General features: G+C 51.6%; 6 protein-coding genes and 1 non-coding gene across 7 annotated transcripts; 4 read left to right on the forward strand and 3 right to left on the reverse strand.

Annotated features, from left to right (window-relative positions):
- Positions 1-558: 558 nt before the first annotated feature.
- On the reverse strand, positions 559-3,478 carry BDP81DRAFT_313119 (mitochondrial carrier domain-containing protein; the record flags this gene model as incomplete). Its single annotated transcript, XM_060583866.1, has 6 exons — positions 559-1,111; positions 1,242-1,407; positions 1,559-2,517; positions 2,857-3,064; positions 3,175-3,255; positions 3,316-3,478. The coding sequence occupies 6 exons, from the start codon at positions 3,476-3,478 to the stop codon at positions 559-561; spliced, it is 2,130 nt and encodes a 709-aa protein (XP_060447953.1).
- Positions 3,479-4,130: 652 nt separating this feature from the next.
- Positions 4,131-5,143, forward strand: BDP81DRAFT_458849 (RNA polymerase II holoenzyme cyclin-like subunit; the record flags this gene model as incomplete). The annotated part of the gene is made up of 2 exons (XM_060593467.1): positions 4,131-4,290; positions 4,350-5,143. The coding sequence occupies 2 exons, from the start codon at positions 4,131-4,133 to the stop codon at positions 5,141-5,143; spliced, it is 954 nt and encodes a 317-aa protein (XP_060447954.1).
- Positions 5,144-6,190: 1,047 nt separating this feature from the next.
- On the forward strand, positions 6,191-11,442 carry BDP81DRAFT_312936 (P-loop containing nucleoside triphosphate hydrolase protein; the record flags this gene model as incomplete). Its single annotated transcript, XM_060583852.1, has 18 exons — positions 6,191-6,322; positions 6,377-6,905; positions 6,967-7,190; positions 7,244-7,523; positions 7,577-7,810; positions 7,865-8,553; positions 8,673-8,835; positions 8,892-9,137; positions 9,194-9,392; positions 9,443-9,514; positions 9,573-9,623; positions 9,671-9,735; positions 9,789-9,973; positions 10,025-10,332; positions 10,387-10,506; positions 10,560-10,640; positions 10,706-10,886; positions 10,942-11,442. The coding sequence occupies 18 exons, from the start codon at positions 6,191-6,193 to the stop codon at positions 11,440-11,442; spliced, it is 4,260 nt and encodes a 1,419-aa protein (XP_060447955.1).
- Positions 11,443-13,567: 2,125 nt separating this feature from the next.
- BDP81DRAFT_391470 (uncharacterized protein) lies at positions 13,568-14,217 on the forward strand (the record flags this gene model as incomplete). Its single annotated transcript, XM_060587550.1, has 3 exons — positions 13,568-13,830; positions 13,891-13,968; positions 14,028-14,217. The coding sequence occupies 3 exons, from the start codon at positions 13,568-13,570 to the stop codon at positions 14,215-14,217; spliced, it is 531 nt and encodes a 176-aa protein (XP_060447956.1).
- Positions 14,218-14,478: 261 nt separating this feature from the next.
- BDP81DRAFT_t111 lies at positions 14,479-14,576 on the reverse strand. The gene has a single exon. It is a non-coding gene; the product is annotated as a tRNA-Asp (tRNA).
- A 1,474-nt stretch (positions 14,577-16,050) lies between these two features.
- BDP81DRAFT_313958 (cutinase-2) lies at positions 16,051-17,214 on the forward strand (the record flags this gene model as incomplete). Its single annotated transcript, XM_060583947.1, has 2 exons — positions 16,051-16,511; positions 16,596-17,214. 2 exons carry the CDS (start codon positions 16,051-16,053, stop codon positions 17,212-17,214), a joined length of 1,080 nt encoding a protein of 359 aa, XP_060447957.1.
- An 889-nt stretch (positions 17,215-18,103) lies between these two features.
- Positions 18,104-18,927, reverse strand: BDP81DRAFT_175984 (uncharacterized protein). The gene is made up of 3 exons (XM_060582209.1): positions 18,733-18,927; positions 18,604-18,681; positions 18,104-18,545 (listed from the first exon to the last, which is right to left on the reverse strand). Coding segments are annotated over exons 1-3 (363 nt in total). The 5' UTR covers positions 18,735-18,927; the 3' UTR covers positions 18,104-18,262.
- Between the last annotated feature and the right edge of the window lie 1,647 nt (positions 18,928-20,574).

Consider the following 20,574-nt stretch of genomic DNA (forward strand, 5'->3'; position numbering starts at 1 on the left):
TGGCGACGATGCTGGTTATGCTGGCGGTGCTGGCGGTGCTGGCGGTGCTGGCGATTTTTATTGAGGGCCAAGCACTCGTATCCACAAGAGACCAGTACATATAAGACGATTCCTCCGTCGCCTCTCAGGATAACCTCACCGCAAAGCATCATTCCCACGTGGCAACTAACCACTTATATGCAGGCATTCGTCTGTATTGAGCAAACATATCTGGGGCTTCCCGCTGACGTATCCGCAGTGCAGCTACCGCCAGCTACCGCCAGCTACCGCCAGCCTGGTTCCATCCACCCTTGCAGCGAGCAAACGTCTTCTCTGGTATCTCTCTCCACGTCTTCCAAACGCTATTGACGACGGGGCTATGTAACAAAACAGAGTGTGCCGCTCTCTTCTTGAGCTGGCACTAGGCGATCCCATGTCGCCTTCCAAAATCTTCGTCTTCCTCCACAATTCAAATGAGGAACCCAAGAATATACCTCCTGGCTTTTGTTGTCCCTTTGACGTCTTGTAAAATCCACTCCCATTTCCCCCTTCAACCTCCATCTCAAAGGGTCTTTGTCTTCACTCCAAGCCCATAATTCTCTTGGAGTTCTCATACACAACCCACGTGATGCTCAGTGCCGGAGCAACCTTGAGCATATTAGGCGTGAGTCCCTTGTACATGCCCCGCACACCCTCATTCTTGAGTGTCTGCCGTGCGACATCCACGATGCCGGTATAAGTTGCAGGGTGCATGACTGTTCCTTGCGTCTGGAGACGGGTGCGGAGGACATTGAGTGGGTACACCACCGACGCTCCGAAAGCACCACTGGTCGCTCCTATGAGACCAGTCATGATGTTGCCCGGCTTGGCGTCCTCCTCGTGAATACCCTTGTACTTGGCCATGTATCTCTTGTATGAGGATTTGAGGAACTCAAAGGTGCCCATGTCAATGGCACTGTAGGGGAACATGCCTATGAGGCCCATGGTGACACCACGGTAGGCGATGCGCATGCCTCCAGCCTGCCACATCTTCTTGGCAGTATCGATAACAAGTGCATTTCCACTGAGGCCGCCCTGGACCGTCGACGTCTGGAGCCGGAACTTGAGTGTATCAAGCGGGTATACACAGAACCTAGGGGACGTCAGCAGCGGGCCAACGTGACAAGAGAGACAGCGACGGCAGCTCGTGGACAATGATAGAGATGATGGCGGCCAAAGTAAATGAGGCCAAATTAGAGGAGTCTTGAGTTGAAATGACTTACTGGGCAACCATGCCAGCTACACCACCCGCCACGAATTTTGAGGTGCTGCTGATCTGTCTGGGGTCGTAGTGTCCCTCGAACTTAGAAAGGGTTCGCTTTGCGGCCTCATAGGATCCGAACTTGATGGCGCTCTCGGGCATGATCTTGATGACATTGAGTCCGTTGCCTTGGAGCAGTCAGTACACGGTTCAAGTAGTTATTCAGTTGTCGCTAGCCAATCGTGTTCAAGCCCAGGAAGTAATAGACAGAATAATGGACCAAAATCGACCAAAAGCCAAGAGCAATAAGCATGAGCATGAGCATGAGCATGGGCGTACCTGCAAAAAGACTGCGCATGCCGCCTGCCTTCCAGAGATCCTTGACGGCATCACTGAAGGGTCGCATAGCGTTGTTCAGAGCAACCAGCAGACGTCCCTGCTTCAGAGCAGAGGCCGCAGTCTCGGTACTGGCTCGAGTATTGACGAGCAGGTAGACCTTGAGACGGTCGAGAGGAGCGGTGGCAGTCCGCGACAGTCCTCCAGCGACGGCACCTGCGACAAAGTAACCTGGATCAGGGGCGAAGTCAGTCAGTCTCTTGGTCTTGGGTGCTACAGTTGCATCTGAGCTAGAGCCTTGCTCGGAGCTGCTGTCTGTGACCTGGTTCGCTTGAGAGGTGCCGACGCCGGGGAGTCTTCGAAGGATGCCTGTGCGCTTCTCGTTTCCGGCCCCGATGCACGCCTGCAGCACCGCTGCCTCCATGTTCATATTGTTCATGTTGGCGCTGGTACCTGAGAAGCCCGGAGGAGTGATGGGTACCACGGCTTGCGTTGTTGCGGTAGTCGCGGTTGCTGATGTGGCTGTTGTTGTTGTTTTTGACGAAGAGGAAGTTTGCTGGGCGGAATCTGTGGCAGAAGTGAGGCTGTCTGGTGAAGTTTGTTGTATTTGCTGCGATTTTGACAAGGTGGGAAGCTGCGCAGCTGTGGTAGGAACGGGCGATGCAGCGCCTTCCTGGGAAGGGAAAACCATCACCACGGGGCGGCCGTTTTCGTCGACGGTGTTGGCGGCAGTAAAAGACTCGGTAGTGGTGGCGGGCTCACGATCCGAAGGGGATGCGATCCTCAAAATGGATCCAAAGAGGGTTTGCAGAAGGAAGCCGGTCGTACCTAAACCTTCAAGTGTCTCCTCCGATACCATCGAGTCACCTTCAGCAGTGAGGGTGACGATGGAAGAATAAAAGTCCAACACGGCCTTCAGAGGGGCGTGGCCATTGTGTGTTGGCATAAACAAAAGAAAATCTCTGCGCGTGCCGGGTACTGTCAGTGAATCACTTCCAAGCAGAAAATGAGAGGTTTTTCCGAAAAGAGAAAGAGGAAGGAGCAACCCGACAACAACACCAGGCAGGGCATCCCCATCTGTAAAAGACTCCCGTCCACCTCAGGTATACATACACTTGTACACCGAGCCACACCGAGAACATCACGGCCGGCCACCGTGCCCCTGAGCTACCTAAATCCGGACCTTGCCAGATACACCGGGTCATCGGCCCCCTTCTACCCTACATCTCGCTTTTACAGCGTGGGCTTACAGCAACAACCATAGACTCATAACACACTCTACTGAATGTTGAAAGACTTACCGCCATTCTTCGAAGCTTATATAGCCATCGTTGTTCATGTCGATGTCGCCAAAAAATGAGCTGAGCTTGCGCATCGGCACAACCAGCCCGGCCCGTCGGAAGGCCTCCTGTAGTTCAGTCTTGTCAAGTCTCCCATCATGGTCCTTGTCTATAGACTGGAAAAGAAGCTTGAGCTGTCTCTCTGTCTGCTCGACAAAGTAACGAAACTCTGGTGAGAGGTCATCGTCAGCAGCCGTCCTCGATATCCAACCCAAAACAGGGGAACCCGGCCAGTAGCTCCAGCCTCATACCAAGGCCCCCCCCCAATCTGTAGCTTACCTTCATACTGAATCACGCCGTCGTCGTTCGTGTCGACGACGGTCATGATCCTCCGCAACATATCGTCCGCATTTTTCATAGCTAAAGGGCAACGTCAGCACCCAGGCCACACGGGAGCTCCGGACAGAATTTGATGCTGACGGTGATCAATCTTCTTCAACCCCTTCTGCAACCCCTTAAAGTCCAAATGTCCCGTCCCCTGGGGATCCAATTGCCTCCAGAGGTCCTCGACCCGTTTATCCCGCTGGTTCTGCGACTCGTCCACCTCCATCTGGCGCTCGGTAACCCAATTTGTTACCCCCATAGCGGCGGCGGCATCAGGACGCAGGGTCAATAGAGTCGGGGGCTCGGTCTCGACGCGGGATTCATAGGGCGATACGGCGGTAGAAAGGTGGAAATCGCGGGGTTCTATCGAGGGATCTGTCTCACGACGACATGGCGGGTTATCAAACAAGGCTTTGGTTGGTGTTGTCGCGACTGGCTTGCTTGCATGCTGCAAGTCATAAGGACTGACGTAGGAGGATCGCGAGGTGCAGCGACCAAGAAAATGTAGCACCGCCTGCCGCAAGTGGTTCGCGCCGGAGCCACAGCGTCAGAAGCTCGGCTACCCAGGGGAGGTCTCCACTGGCGGGCCAAGCGAGGCAATCAGCTGCCACCAATTAGCAGTGCTCCCGGGAGCTTACAGTGCTCCAGCAGACAGCTCCAGCGAGGTGGTTCCCTGAGACCGGACGGACATCTTCCGCCTTATCGTTATCGGGGGAAAACACCAGCCACAGTTCATCTGCCCCGTCGTGCCCGTGTACCTGTGCCGTGTTGCACCAGCCTCGCAGCCACCCTTCCAGCCAACTTCACACATCAGCCTCGCTGCTCCTCAACAGCATCTCCTCTAACCTCTCCAGGTCATTGCAGACACAAATCATGTCATAGACTTCATCAAACGCCCGGGAGAGGTCATCATGGCTGCCAACTACTGGGAGTCAACCCAGCGTCGCTTCTGGCTCTTCTCCAAAGATGAACTTCAAGCCGTGCGCCAGAAGCTCGAAGACGACAATGCCGATCTCGTCCAGATGTTTCCTCTCCCGCAACAGCGGCACCTGGGCATATACTTCAACCAGCGTAAGTTTGCCTGCTGCTCCCTTCATCATATCCATCTGCTGACTCAATTCCCGATGCAGAGGTTGCTCGGCTCGGCAAACGCATGGTAGTCCGACAGCAGGCCATGGCAACCGCCCAGGTCTATATCAAACGCTTCTACACCAAGGTCGAAATTCGGCGAACAAATCCGTACCTGGTCGTCGCGACCGCGCTGTATCTGGCCTGCAAGATGGAAGAGTCTCCGCAGCATATCCGCCTGATCGTCAGTGAAGCTCGCTCCCTGTGGCCTGATTTCCTCGGTCTGGACACCTCGAAGCTCGGCGAGTGCGAGTTCTTCATGATATCCGAGATGAGCTCTCAGCTTATAGTTCACCAACCGTATCGAACCCTGAACAACTACCAACAGGAGTTGAATTTGACCCAGGAGGACGTCGCCCTGGGCTGGTCCATCATCAACGACCACTACATGACGGATCTACCACTGCTATACCCGCCACACACGATTGCCCTTACAGCAATCTTGCTTGTATTGGTTCTGCGACCATCACCTAACATGTCTGGTTCGAACCCACCATCCGCCGCAGGTATTGCTGCTGCAAGCGCAGCGCTAGCTCAGGCCCAAGGCCGAGTGCCTGGACTGCCTCCGACTCCCGGAACACCAAACCCTGCGGATAAAGAGAAGCAACCGGAGGCTAGGTTCACCCGGGTGCAACGGTACGGTGCTTGGCTGGCCGAGAGCAACGTTGATATCGCTGCCATGGTCGATTGCACTCAAGAGTTGATTTCGTTTTACGACTGTCACGAGCAGTACAACGATAAGCTCTCTCGGGAACAAATCAACCGCTTCGTCAAGGCGCGGGTTCTTGACAAGTGATGACTTGATGAGAGCGTGCAACTTTGTCACCTATACTGATTCTGTAGATGGATTTGGGATAGCGACATAGTTCGAGGTATCTGGCTAGCTCTCTATCGTCGAGTAGTACCAGCAAAAACACAGTAAACCCCGTGTTCTTAGAGAGCTTTGCTCGGGCAATAATCGGCTCATCGGAAGTCGGCAAGAGAAACAGCATCAGCCCGATGCACACATACTTATCTAGAGCAAGACATCACGATGACCATCGAACAATTAGTCGAGCAAGACTAAGGGACTGAAAAGCAGAAATGCCTGAGACGCGACAAGAAGAGGCAGTCATCGTCTCGAGAAATCTGTCGTTGCAAGCAATTTCCGGACTGTTCAATACAGAGCTTGCTTTGGTCAATAATTTGGCGATGTCGTCAGCAATAGAAGCATCGTGCGGTGTTCTGCAAGACTCAATACCAGCATCGTCAATTTTGCAGACTTACACATTCGGCGCCAGATTGAAGCATTTCGCGCAATGTCTGTCTTTTCGGACTTCCCGACACCAACGGGGGAAGTGTTGCTTACTTCCTGCAGGGGACGCAGCCCTTTAACTCCAATAGGGAAGGTGACCAGGGTCAATAAGGGACTGCAGCTGTGCCGCGCATGGAATGGAAGCAGTTGGTTTCAAGCAAGTAAACAGACCTCGTATGTCTTGTGCATCTCGCCTACACTATAAAATCGTATTCAACCTGGCCAAGCGCTCAACTTGAACACTCCTCCGTGAATGGACATCATCGGCCGTAGTTATCCCAAAACACTCCAAAGGGCCTTGGAGACCTACTGACGTTGGTTCTGAACACCCTTGTTCACCAAATACGGTTGCACGGCACGCGGCTGACAAGGCCCATAACGCTCAAAGAAACAACACTCGCATCCAGACCTAGCCTATTGATTGTGTCTCTGTCATCTTGCCTCAATCACTGCCACTTCTGAATGCATAGCGACGCAGATAAGAAGAGAAGAACTCGACGCGAGGGAAAGGGAAGAGCAAGAACGACCGAGAGCTGAGTTTGAGCGGCCATGCTTTCAAACCCGCTCATTCTGTCGACCGCGGCATCAGCCTTATTCCTGCTGTTGCTGCCGTTCCGTCTATCGAAGCTTCGCAAAGAAACGATCAAGGTCATCCCGGAACAACATGGCCATGGCAAAGTTGTGCGTAGTGATGAGTAATGCAGCTTTTTAGAAACCAAACTAAACTAAAGCTAGACTCTCGCAATAATCTTGGTTGTGGCCCAGTCGGTCATACTCGCCACAACAGCGCTCTCGACATCTCGACTTGGGATTGATCTAGCTTCTGCCATTGTGTCCTTGATAGCATACGTGGGCCTCTGCCCACTGCTCAAGCTGGAGCACACCAGGTCCGTCAGACCGTCGGATCTCGCCGTTGTCTATTTACTTGTATCCTCGGGGTGCGAGTTGGTTGATTTGGGAACTGGAGTCTTTGACAATGAGTCCGCCATAATCGTCGCTCCGGCCCTTGCGAGTCTTTTTGTCAAGGGCGTGCTTCTTGTTGTTGAAATTCGAGGAAAACACGCAATTCTACAAGGTCTTCGTGACCAGTGGTCTCCAGAGGAATTGTCTAGTATTTTGGATCGAACCGTCTTCGGATGGATCAATCCGCTTCTTGTCCGGGGGAACAAATATATTCTGACCGGAGACTGCCTTCCGACGATGGACAGCAAGCTATCGTCGCAACTTCGACGCCAACGAGCTCTGGAAGCTTGGGATCAGAGAGGTACACCTTTCTTTCCGCTGGTGTAGCGTAATTCGTCAAGTTATGCTAACAGAAACCTTAGATAAACCCGAGAAGAAGTTGACGCTACCCAGGGTTCTGTTGCTTAGTATGCTTCCGCAATTTCTTGCGCCCATCGTTCCTCGATTGGTTCTCGTCGGGTTCCGCTACGCTCAGCCGGTCCTCATCGGTACTGCCATTCGCTCTATTAATAAATCATCCGAGGAATCTTCAGATGGCGGGTACTCGGTTGTGCCGATGGCCGTCGTCGTCTATGTGGGCTTGGCTGTAAGTCTTGTCGCCTGAAGTATCGTGCGGTACAATACTGACCCGCGTTCAAGATCTCAAGAGCCGCATACCAGCACCGTCTCAACCGTCTTAAGGTTATGATTCGGGGCGCCGTTGTTGGTCTGCTGAACAACAAGTCGCTCAATAAACAGTCTGCTGGCTACGACGATGCAAGAGCGGTGACTTTGATGAGCACAGACGCAGACAACGTGGTTCAGTCCGCTTCCATGTTCCACGAGACTTGGGCGCAGATCATTGAGGTCGCCTTAGGCACTGTGATGTTGGCCCGGCGAGTCGGATGGGTTTGCGCGGTTCCGTTCGTCATGATCTTTTGTGAGTTCAACACTAGCACTTCTGCTCAGACTAGGGATTGATCATCTATATAGTCTGCTCTCGGGTGAGCCGATATTTGGCAAAGAACCTCCAGAGTAAGCACAAGGACTGGTCTGTGGCTACCCATAACCGAATTGCCATGACCACTTCAATGCTTGGCTCGGTCAAGAGTTTGAAGATGCTTGGGATTGTAGCCTATACGGAATCTCTGATCCTGTCTTTACGCTTGCGAGAGCTAGATATGGCCAAGAAGGTCCGGTGGATGATGGTTGCTTATAATGCGAGTGGTATGTCATTTCATCCGATTTCGAGGTATAACTGAATCTCCTGACTGCTTACAGCAAACGCTCTCGGTATCTTCGCCCCAATTCTCACGCTCGTTCTCTACGTGATCGTGGCGAGACTCAATGGTTCCGCACTCGATGTCGAGACTGCGTTCACGACTACGGCGCTACTCGGCTTGGTGACGCACCCTGCGAATATGATTATGACTATTGTACCGCAAGCCGTAGGGTCGCTGGCGGCCTTTGAAAGGATTCAGCAATACCTCGCTGAGCCGCCCCGAGATGACCAGAGACTTCTGTTCGACAAAGCAGAAAACAGTCTCGTCGATATTTCACCCGCCGTATCTTTGAAAGACGTCACTATCCAAGGGCTCACCCCGTCGAAACCTCCGGTCCTGAGCAATCTCAACTTCGTCATCGACAAGGGATCGATAGTCATGTGCTCTGGTCCAGTTGGGAGCGGCAAAACGACGCTTGTTAGGGCTCTTTTGGGTGAGGTTCCCACAGCTTTTGGGACAGTATCTGTGTCGACGAAGCGGATCGGATACTGCGAGCAGTCGCCTTGGCTACAGAGTGGCACCCTTAGCCAAGCAGTCCGTGGTTTCCTTCCGGAGGAGACAAGCTGGTATCAGGAGGTGATTCAACTATGCTGTCTCGATGAAGATCTCTTGGCACTTCCCAATGGGGACAATACCATGATAGGAAGCCGGGGCTTGAATCTTTCTGGAGGACAACGACAACGAGTGGTACGTTTGCATCATCATGGTCCCTTCCTCCCATCTTTCGATACAGGATGGTTTCCTTCCTCATTGCCGCCTGAAATTTCAGATTAAAGTGGTTCGCTTTACTGACCATAACTCTCAAGGCTCTTGCTCGAGCTATATATGCCCGCAGTGAGATTGTGATCCTGGACGATAGCTTCAGCGCACTTGATGGCAAAACAGAAAGTCGTGTTGTGGAAAGTCTGTTTGGTTCTGCAGGCCATTTCAAGAAGACCGGCACAACTGTCTTCCTTGTTACTCATTCTAGTACGCCCCTTACATCACTGTCGCATAGAAACTATACGAAGACTGACAATGTATAGCTGCGCATTTCCATTTAGCAGACCAGCTCGTTGTCCTCGGCGGCGGAGCCATTGCGTACCAAGGGACGTGGGATGGCCTGAAGCAAAACTCCAAGTACGCGTCACTGAAAGTCGACATTGACGAGACGAAGAACGATACCGTCGTGGAGCAGCCTCAAGTGGACAAGACCGTGCAGAACCAAAAGCTGAAGATGGCCGAGGCTGCTTCCGACCTCAGCAGGGCAACAGGAGACTTCTCTCTCTATGGTACGTTTCAGTTCTCTTGACCTTTCTCGCACACTAACACGTCTGTTTCTCCCTAGGCTACTATTTCCGGGCTATAGGCCTTCGGCACATCCTCATTCTGCTCACTTGCTCCTCGACATATTCATTCTTCGTAACGTTCCCTCAGTACTGGCTGCAAAAGTGGACAGAGGCGCCAGTATCCCAGACGACATTCTACATTGGCGGGTACCTCATATCGTCCCTACTGGCATGGATTGCTACCAGCGCATTGATGTGGTGAGTACGCATGGTCCTGATGGCTGATCGTGGCACTGATTTGGTCCAAGGACCGCCCAGATCCTGATTGCACCCGCTTCGGGCATCGAGCTGCACCGCCGCCTGCTCTCAACCATCATCGGGTTCGTGCAATCTCACTCACCTCGTCCGCTGCCGCCTACATTCACTGATCAAAAGCAGCGCCCCACTGTCGTATTTCTCAAAAACAGACACTGGAGTCACGTTGAATCGGTAAGTCACGGCCCTACGCAGCTATAGCTTGTGCTGAGTCGTCACAGCTTCGGTCAGGACATTCAGCTAGTAGATAGGCAGTTACCGCCGGCCATCATGTCCATGTCAGTCCGTAAGTTCACCTTCACTTGAAATCAAAGCCCCCTTGCTAATGGTCGGCTACAGAGGTATTCAAGTTGCTCGTGCAGGTAGTATTGCTACTCAGCGCACAGAAAATGCTGGCCCTGACGCTGCCCCTCTGCGCTGCGGTCGTGTACCTCGTACAACGGGTGTATCTACGCACCTCGCGACAATTGCGCCTGTTGGATCTCGAGTCGCAGTCGGCGGTCTACTCAAGCTTCCTCGAATCAGTACCGATCACACCTCCGCCTCTGGCTATTTTGCGACTAACAACAATATAGGTTGAGGGCGTCATGACCATCCGAGCCTTTGGCTGGGAGAAACAAGCCGAGCACGCCAACGTGGTCTGTCTTGACAAGTCGCAGAAGCCGGCTTATATCCTCTTCTGTCTCCAGCAGTGGCTGGGCATCGTTTTGGATCTCATGGTTGCCGCGATTGCCACCGGCCTCATCACGATCGCAGTCTATGTCAGGGGAACGACGACGGCCGGTCAGATTGGTATGGCGTTGAATATCGTATTGGTTGCGAACGCGACGTTTCTGAGCCTTGTGACATCTTGGACGAATATGGAGATTTCCCTGGGTGCCATGTATACTTTCTCTTCCTTCTCGTCTTTCTGACTGATTCACTAATGACTCGGTAGATCTCGCTTGAAGACCTTGGAGGCTGATACGCCGAAAGAGGATCAGCCGCATGAGGACTTTACGGAGGCATGGCCGTCATCTGGAGCTGTCGAATTCGACAAGGTCACTGTCTCATACAAGTAAGGCAACTATCAACAGTGTAGCTGTTCCTGTATACTGACCCTCTTTGCAGCTCCGACTCAGTAGCTTTGCAAGACATCACCATGAAAGTGTCTCCCGGCCAGCAGTTGATCGTGTGTGGTCGAACGGGCAGGTGTGTTGCACTCAACCGTGTCAAAAGCTCATATCCTGGTCTCTGCTGACACGTTGCGAAAACAGTGGCAAAAGCACCATGCTACTTACACTCCTACGTCTTCTTGACACGGTTGCAGGAAGCATCAAGGTCGACGGGGTCGACCTACGTCTCGTGCCACGTTCTCTGATTCGACAAAAGTGCTTCATCACGGTTTCTCAAGACTCATTCATCCTTGGACATGCCAGTCTCCGCTTCAATCTCGATGTACGATTCTCTTCTCAATACTTGTGAGGTCTCTGCTGACCTACTGACCACTCAGCCCTCGACTTCTCTCCCGGATGAAACTATTATCCCGGCCCTTGAGAGATTCGGCCTTCTATCACACTTTCACCTAAGAGACACACCATCTGAGGAGGAAACCCGCAACACCCTGGATAGCCCACTATCCTCCCTACCGCAAATTTCCACTGGCCAATCGCAACTATTCGCACTAGCTAGAGCCCTCGTTCAACTCCAATCCATCAACCACTCGTTCAACCCATCGGCAAACGGAACCGAACGTCAAGATGTTATGCCAATATTGCTTCTGGATGAAGCCACTTCGTCGCTCGACACCGAGACCGAGTCTGCCATACGCGACATCATACACCAAGAGTTCACGGAGAAGGGACACACCGTTATAGCAATCACGCATAGGCTGGGCGGCGTGACGGAGGGCATGCGGCCGGGACGGGATGCCGTAGTCTTGTTGTCCAAGGGCAAGATTGAGAAGCTTGGCCAGGCGGGGGATGTGTTGGACTTGGCAACTCTGCGGGAGTAGGTATGTGGGTGTTTTTTTGCCTTCCATCACTCTCTGATGGGATGTTTTCATACCGTACGCTTCGAGCGAGAAAGATAATGGATTTTTCATAGATAGATAACGTCTCTTAATAGTTTTCCCCGTATCTCCCTCCCTCACACAAAGCTGCATATCCATCTCCGACCGGTTTTCAACGCAGCGCCTTCCCATCATTTGACCGCATCGACCAGCGATTCCACATCGAGTGACCGATGACGCTGAACCAAAGACTCAGTGGGATCAGAAGTGGCGCTGTGGCGATGAAGTCCGCAAAACTTGTCTCGCCATCTCCCAGCGCCGCCGTTGTGAGACAAGCGGTAACCACGCTGACCGCAAAGGAACCTGCAATAATCCGATTCTTCCATGGATCATTTCGTCTGAGCAAGTTGAAGGAGTAAGTCGAGATGGAGTAAATGTTGAAAATGAGTAATGAGACGATGGTGGAGTGATGAGTCTCTGGCTTCGGCTCCTATTTCTCGTTCAGTAGGCTGGTCGGACACTGCCCCCTTTCCACCTGAACACTTACCCTTTCATGACCAAAAGCCGTGGAGGATTCGGGCATCATCTCAAACAATTCAATGAGGTACACTTGTATGACGTCTCTAAGGAATAGCGACGATATCACTGACACCACTCCCGCAACAGCCGTCGCGATTGATCGCTGCATCCCACTTAGTTCGCTATTCGGAGTGTCATTGCACATGGCTGAATTGAAATTCGCAGTCTCACAGCCGCACTCATCAAGTATTCTCTGTCTCGGGGGTTTAAACCACACTCTGCCACGTCTGCCGACTCCTCTGGAGTATCCTGTCGGTACGCGCGTCGTCAAGGAACTTTCCCTGGCTGAAGTGGTGGAGAGATGTTTCTTGCTTGTAAACAAAGTGATGGAGGTCGCGCAACGACAGATTGACGGGAAAAGTACACTTTCTAATCCCAGAATAGGTGGTGGTAGTGGGTTACGTGGGCCAGAGCCAGTCGGGCATCGTAAGGCTTATTTGCATGATCAGGCTGGGACTGGGAACATCGGCGGCACCGCCCACCAACCTATATATTACCCATCAACTCTTCGCAGCCCCGTTCGGAAGGGTTGGTTAAGACCGGTCAAACCTATCCCCAGGCTGTCGCGCAACCACCATTTTACAAGTCTACACAGCTCAAAGCTTGAGAGCGAACCGTTGGTCCCGCTTTATAGGAGTTCGCCTCGGAATGCAGTGCGGCATGCTTGTAGGCCGTGGGCTTTTCCCTCACTCAGGGCGCGTGGTTGAGGTAACTGAATGGCCGTCATTCAACCACGCGTCAGACAAAGCACTTGGTGAAGATGGTTGCATAGCTTTCACGATAACAGCGCGTCTACATTACTATCTGCCTTACTTCTAAGACTCTGCTCTCAAGCTTATTTTCTACCTTGCTTCACATCATCTATCTCATTACTCGTCTATCAGATAGCATCCAAGTTTCAAAAGCAGCTTTCCGAGGTCTTACTTCATCTCATGTACAATTTTGCGCTCTTGAAGATCGCTCATCCTAGGCACATTCACGAATGTAACTGTGTGAATGGTCACGCACTCAGAAGATCCTAGAGCAGCCGCTCATAGCACACGGGCACGTAGTGTTCAGCAAAGGAACCCAATGCCGGAACCAAGTGCAGGCATGCAATTCGATACCAAGACCGTGGCCCTAAAGATCCAGAACTATCTCCAGATCCGGACCGATGGACCAAAGACCATTCCCGCACCAGACATTTCGCACCGTACGTGGAAGGACCGCTTCTAGCCCATGCTTTCTTCTATGCTGGCGTCTTGCAACTCATAACTGACAGAGTAACCAAAATCCAGTCGGCCCTTCCTTGGCCTCATCTCTTCACGGCCTTGAGAATATCGATGTACTACCCTTCAAGAGGATAGGAGAGTTGGCCAAGCCCGACAGAGGGGACGGAGCTTCGAAACAAGAGCGGGAGATCCAAGGATCAAATCTAGGCAAAGCTCCGTCACAAGTATCAGCCCATGACCGGCCCAGGATTTCCACGAGGATTCATCCCTTGGTCGCACTCAGACTGACTCTTCCATTCCTGGTTCTCTGTCTACATGGGTCCGTCTTTCCGGGGGCGATGGCGCACCCAGTTCCATCCGAGAGCAGCGGCGCTACTGAGACGCGCACGTTAGCAGCTGACATCATGCTCGACAAAGATGTCAGCCAGCTCGATCTTAATCTTCTAATCCAGGTCCTCCTTTGCATAGTGCTGGGCGGTTGGTTAGTTGTCATACGTTTTACCCGGCAAGAGAGCGCCGGGTTCTGGGCGTTATTGACTGCGTCGCTGACGCACGTCTGCTACGTCCACGATTCCAAGGCCAACGGGGTTGTGTGTTTAGTGTAAGTTCCGGACGACGTGTCGATGTTCCATAGGACCTGTCGAATCTGACCGTTGAGAAGATTATCACTCATACTCCTTCGGATCAACCAGTCTTTCACCATTTTCACGATCACAAAGTATGACATCAAGTTGCAATAGTAAGTTTCTTGCGATGCATGCTTCTTTCAAAATCCAGTCAGCTAATAGTCATGGAAAGCCTGGTCGTATCTATTCTTATCCTAGCTGCTGTACTCGCTCACCACGGAGCAAACGAGTCCGCATCAACAGGTCAGCCGTTGCAGATTGTTGTGTTGCCATTCTACATCAGCATGTCTAATCTAGTATGCTGCTGGATCGTGCAGATTTCTTTGGAGAGACACGGCGTGCAACAGGATCATCGATCATGATCTGTAGTATCAGATAAAGAGAACAGGAGCAATCCATGAGAGGGTTCTGTTGGCTGACTACATAAAGAGTACCTGCCTGCTTCAAGCACAAGAATAGCAGGACCAAAAGCTACTTACTCTGTCCTGAAATACACTTTAGGGCACATAGTGTAAATATTTCCTCACTTCAAGTTTGAAATGCTGTCCAAGACGCCACAACGACTGTCCACCACATTGAAATCAACTCTAGAGAGCAGCACAACGCAGAAAGGGCAAAAATAACTCCTCGACGGGGAATTGAACCCCGGTCCCCTGCGAATCGACTTAGGGATAAATTCCCGGTTGACAAGCAGATATCCTCACCACTAGACTATCGGGGAAGTGTGGATGTGAGCATCCAGTGATAGTTGGTTGGAAGTGGGAGCCGACTTGGCATAGATGTAGCAAGTCCGGGGGTGGGCGACGAGGTGCGACGTGGGCTACGTGGGTCAAGGGAAGAGTCTTCCTGGAAGTGGGAACGATTTTTTAGATGAGATGGTTAGCAAAGACCGCGGCTCCACGTATTAACTTTCCTGTGTTTGAGTGGGATCTAGTTCTGTACCTTCGTCGTCGATAGAGTGATTAGTGCGTCAACACTTGACGCTTCATGAACAAGTATTAAGTGACTGTATGTTGCGTCTGGTTAGCGCTGTCGAGGGGGGGTCTCTTTGAAAGTCTCAATCGCAAGGGGAGAGAATCAATCTGTTACCGTCATACACTCTGTGGAATGTTCTAAAGGAAGTGGTAGATGAAATTGGAAGAAGCTGTCGGCGGATAGACATGATATAGAAGCCAGACGCCGACACCGCCACAGGAAGGTCTCCCGAATTTGTACCTCAAAAGCACGCTGTCAAGGGCTTTAATGGTTTTTTCAAGATTTTATCCCATCCATTCTATCCATCTTAAAGGTTCCAACTATCCTAACTATCCTAACGCCTTCTTAAGTATACATTTAGGTATACGAGGATGATAACTAGGAATGAGGTAGATAGACTGCTTTAAATAGGATACATGCTGGGCTGATGTGACTTTGACAGCCGTCAAGCATGTCATCATGGCGGAGTTCTGGTGGACGAAGTCCGAGGAGCTACAGGCGATTTCGCGATGTTACCGCCAGGGGCAGGCGAAGATCGTTTATGTCTGGCGTATCCGGTCGATTAACTCGGCCATATGATCCAGCTCACGGCCGAAGCTGTACCATCCCTCCGACCCGCAGCCCTGGAGGTGCCGGACAACCCGCCGGGAAAAGTAATGAGACTAACATAGTTCGTCCACAAATTAAGGTATGGCCCTTGTATATAATCAATTAAGGTTGAAAAGACATTGGCGCTCATTTGACGTTCCTTAATATTAGTTGCTGAAGCGAAAGGGAAAACACTCGCTCTTATTGACGTTCACAGTCCAAGCTTCAGGAAACGTAATTCATAGACATTGCAAAAACCATTTCCCTTGTAACTACAGACCTCGATATGCTTTCGTTCATGTAGTGGTGTTTCCTTTCCAGGAAAAACAAGTGTTCAAGTTCTGACCCATATACGCTCTTTACAACACTTTTCTCGGCATCATGAAGAGATCTACAGCTATCATACTCGCCTTGCAGTGCGCGTTGACGCCGGGTCTCGCAAGGGCAACGTCAAGAAGCAACTCTCGTGAAGAAACAAGCCAACCCGCCCACTCTCTTCAGACGCGACAACAGGACTCGTCAGACAAAGGTGTCTTGGAGAACGAGGTCCGCGATGGCACCTGCAAGGATACTATGTTCTTCTTCATCCGCGGAAGCACTCAACAACCAAACATGGTGTGTGAACCCGGCTCATGAGCCCTCGAAGCCGTAACCTCAGTCGCAACAAGAAGCTGACGAAAGACCTTTTCCACCAACAGGGCCTCCAACCAGGCCCCCAACTCGCAGCGTACCTCCGCTCGACCCTAGGCCCAGACAAGATCGCCATCCAGGGCATAGAGTACGCGGCAACACTGTCGGACAACCTCTGCGTCAACAATCAGCTGTGCCGGCCGCGCGAGGTCACGAGTGCCAGCACCCAGATCCGCGAGTACATGGACCAGTGCTCCGACTCTGATGTCCTTGTTGGAGGCTACAGCCAAGGTGCTGCGATGCTTTCGCGCGTGATCTCGGATAGGCTGGGGTCGGAATATAAGGACCGCATCGTGGCCGCCGTGACGTTTGGCAATACCATGCAAGTGTACAACAAGAACACGATACCCGGTTTGACGCCGGAGAGAGTGCAGGTGTTTTGCAATAAGTTTGATCCGGTCTGGTGAGTCCTTCATCCCCATTCCTTCCTCCCTTTGTTCCATCTGAAGATATGACGACGTCGTGACTAACACCACTGGGACTCAAGCCGCAACGGCCTACCCCTCGGCGCCGTAATGCCAGGCCACAGAGACTACCGCCCCTCAGCCAAACCCGCCGCCGAGTTCCTCGTCCAAAAGCTCGCAGCCGCCAAAGGCTGGACCACAATCCCCATCGTCTCCGACATCGACCTCACCAAATTCGCCGACGTGGGCTTCACCTTTCGGGAAATCTACCGCGGCGCACCGGCAGGCAGCTCAACCTCGTTCGAAGACGGCACGGAACTCGCCAAGCTCGACAGCGTGCGCGTCGTCTCCATCTTTGGCCGCGGCGCCGCGCGGGTCGACGCGCTCGGCGTCAAGATGGACGGGCTCGACAAGGCGCAGGAGCACGGCGGCGGCGGCGGGAACTACAAGGAGCTGACGCTGGAGGAGGGCGAATACTGGGTCATGACGGAGGTGTGCAACGGCCGGAAGAAGAAGAAGGACCGCGTCGGGTTCTTTCGTGCGGTGACTAGTTTTGACCGGTCTTTGGAGGTTGGGACGAGGACGAATGATCGGTGTGTTACGTTTGTCCCGAGCGCGGGTCGGTCGTTTGTGGGCATGCATGGGGAGTCTGGGGAGGAGGTGGACTCTGTTGGCTTCATTGAGTATCCTAAATTAGATTAGTAAACGTAGTGAATCGAGATACATACTTTGAGTAGGTAGACGATCGAGTCTTTCCCAGATGCCTAGAGATGAGCCGTCTAGCTTTGATATGTACAAAACACCGTTCATTCTTGTACTCATTTTCCCCGTACGATATACGCAGCAAGTTGGAACCAAGTAGGCCAGTAGTGTCCACAGTCTTGCGGTGGGCTGGAGTTGTGATGCACAAAGCTGGTCCTTGGCGCTTGAAAGACAAACCTAGCCCACTCTTCTACGGAAAGTAGAGCGAGAAAGCTTCCTCACCGAGACGCGTTTCAAAGAAGAGCCGGTGGAATGGGATGGTGTTGACGAAACTGAACTTCTACTATCCCATTCTTCTTCGAGAACTTTAGGAACTGGCAGTAGGGCGTCGAGGATACCTTCGGGAGGCTCGATACCCTGACTTTGACCCCTTCGACAACTACCGGAGTTGAGGTTCCTGTCAGATATCGGTTGAAAATCTCACGATCTATCTTTCGCGTTGCTGTTGATGTTATCAGCGCAATACCCATCTATGTCACCATCTGGTTCTTCAGCTCCGCCCCTTTCAACCGATGTGCCTATTGGAGTTTACTTGCTTCTTGAAAGTCACATGAACGAGAGCTGAGGATAAATGATAGAAGGAGAGTAAATATAATACTAATGGAATATGTACGTTGAAACCAAGCGAGTGCTATCAGAGACCGCCCAAAATTGTGCATTTTGGTACCTAAACTGCGGTACGGTACTCTGAGGGGGTAATTCCTCCTTATGAAGTCAGAACGTATTCTATCTTTGTGGTATATATCGTGAAATCAATCCTGTTATGCATGGTCGTTGACGTCCGTTGTGATCTATTCCTGATCTCTCCTGCAATGCCCCTGCATCCATGCCTAGACTCCTGGAAGTGACAGGTCAAATGAATCAAAACGCCGAATTCGAGCATTCCCTGGTTGGTATCGTCACATGTAAGTTTCACAATGATTATCACGATTAATCGTGATCAGTAGTAGCTGGTTCGTGAGGCCAAAGATGGTGACCTTCTCACATCTCAAGGGGCGAAGTCTTGCCCAAGGCGCTGAAAGTTTTGTTCGGGTCGACGATCTGGGATGGCGACAGGAAGTCTCGCCATAGCCTGTTGGTTGATCCCCGCTGTCCCTTTCAGAACGTTGGTGAGCCAACAGACGATCAAAGTCGAGATACTAATATAGAAGGGCAATAATTCGAAAAGGAGTCGATCTCTGAGCGCCGCCGCTTTACATTCAGATGACCACCAGGAGCCGGCTATAGGCCATACGAAGAGGCCGGCAAGGAAACAAACCACCAGAGCGAAACTAGAATGATGTGTATTAGCGCAATTATTGTGTCCTGCAGCTTCAAGGACAAACCCACAGTGACAGTTGGCCTCCGTACGGTTTAATGGTAGCTTTCAAGTGCAAGTAGCTGTACATAAGACAGGCTATGTAGAGCCTATAATAGCGATCAGATCATGTTGATATCCAGTCCATGTATGTGACTTACATACTCGAGACCAATATGTTGCGGTCTATGGTGAGGAAGAAGTGGCCGTAGAAGACTATCGTGGTCACAAGGCCAACGAAACTTAGGACTTTTGTTTCCAGGTAGCAGGTAACAAAGAGGCCAACCACCACTATTGCGCAGAAGGTTGCATTCTGGTTGGCACTATTGGTGACCCAGTTTTCCGAAAGAGCGCCCACGGGCTTCGGGGATTGATCAGTCGATGTCGTTTCGGTGCTTGCGACTGCTGATGCTATCAGCAGTCCAAATGTCAAGACTGCGAAGCAGCCTCGAAACCTATTCAAAGGGTTCAAAAGTCTTGTAGCCGTACGGGATTGAAGTTGCGCTGGTGGATGCTCGTGTGTTTTCCATCTGGGCTGGAGGGCCCTGCCTACCTGGGCTGGCCTCGAGGAAGTCTCGTCTTGGGGTGAATAGAATTTTCCAAAGAAATGACCTTGAATATGCGTATGGATTGATGGGGGACGATCGGTTGGTTTGTCTTAAGGGTCCAGGATGTAAAGAGAGGGCTTCCGAACCATGCATACCTCCTGTATTCGTGGGGTATTGCATGTGTGACTTCGAAAGAGGCAGTGGTCTATGGTTATCCTCGTATTAGCAAAATTATGGCAACTCAGGGAGCTTGGAAATGGGCATCGTCCGGGATTCTTACCAAAAGACCTTCTTGGGATGCTTGATTGTTCGAGAGCCTGCCTACACCTGTATCTGGGTGTTCAAAGGAAGTTTTTGGTGAAAGGGAAATTGAATTGTATGACAGGCCGTCCAAAAGACCGGGGATCGTAAGTGGTCGTTCGGAAAGAGATTGGAGAAAGGCGAAGACAGCCTCCCTAAAAAGACCAATCGATGTACTTGTGCCGGTAAGAGTACGATACAAGTGATCTGGTAGAAGTGAAGGAATTGTGAGGATTAAAATGGCAAGATCATGAAGTTGTCGGTCCGGGGGGAGCTACAGCACACAATTATCTAGAGTACCCCCCCCCCCCCCCCGTAGCTTGCCGCACGTCAAAACTGCCCGCCAAATGGAATGGACCACCATCTGAACGGCTGGAGCAAGCTCCTATCATCGGATGATGCAGCCAGTGAGTGGTTCGAAGGTCCGAGCCACGCGGTTCCGAATACGAAGAGCTGCGGGGTGAAGGTGCAACTCCTAGATTCAGCATAGTCCCATTTAGGTACACCCAGCTACACTGGCCAAGATCTCCTTAGCTGCTGAAACGATTGAATGAAATTTCCTCAATCGTCATCGTTTTTTCTTAGTACAAGTGCGGCTTGGGCTATTTTAGGCTGGCATGTTTGCCTCGCTGCTGATTTATCTTGGAATATATCCGTAATTGTTCAAAGTTCAACCGTATCTCTCTCGATCTATCATTTCGACGGCCGGCTTTCTTGCGGGGAAAGGTGGTTGCACAACTGTTCCTACTTCAGGTCGACTCTCGCTCGTTCCAAACACCAAACATAGGGAGAACGGGATTTGAAGTTACCAACCGGATTATCTCGAATGAATCTACTTGCGATTCAGCCGTATGCCAAAGGATTCGCCAAGGAAAGCAAAGTTCTCTTTCTCACTTGGTCTTATCCTCTGCTTCTGGATTTCTTTCATTGCTGTCGGCCTTCGCACCCTTGTCCCTCACCAGTGTCAAACCAAATAATGACGTCCAAGATACCGATTCTGCGTTGCCAGCGTTCTTTCTCAATTTGAATCCTTCTGTTAGTCAACTGTCCGACGTCTCGTTTGTTTGCTAATAGAAAGAAAGGAGCCGAATCAACGAAACGCACAGCCTGAACCATTTGAGCCTCACTTGCTGAATACGATGTTAATAACATTCG

Source organism: Colletotrichum phormii, assembly GCF_030913505.1.
Source record: "Colletotrichum phormii strain CBS 102054 chromosome Unknown BDP81scaffold_5, whole genome shotgun sequence".
Classification (NCBI taxonomy): Eukaryota; Fungi; Ascomycota; class Sordariomycetes; order Glomerellales; family Glomerellaceae; genus Colletotrichum; species Colletotrichum phormii.

Bases quoted from the DNA above. Each gene is read 5' to 3' on its own strand.
- BDP81DRAFT_175984 (XM_060582209.1), bottom strand. The intron at 18,546-18,603 runs GTGGGTTTGTCC...ACATCATTCTAG, and splicing joins TACGGAGGCCAACTGTCACT to TTTCGCTCTGGTGGTTTGTT.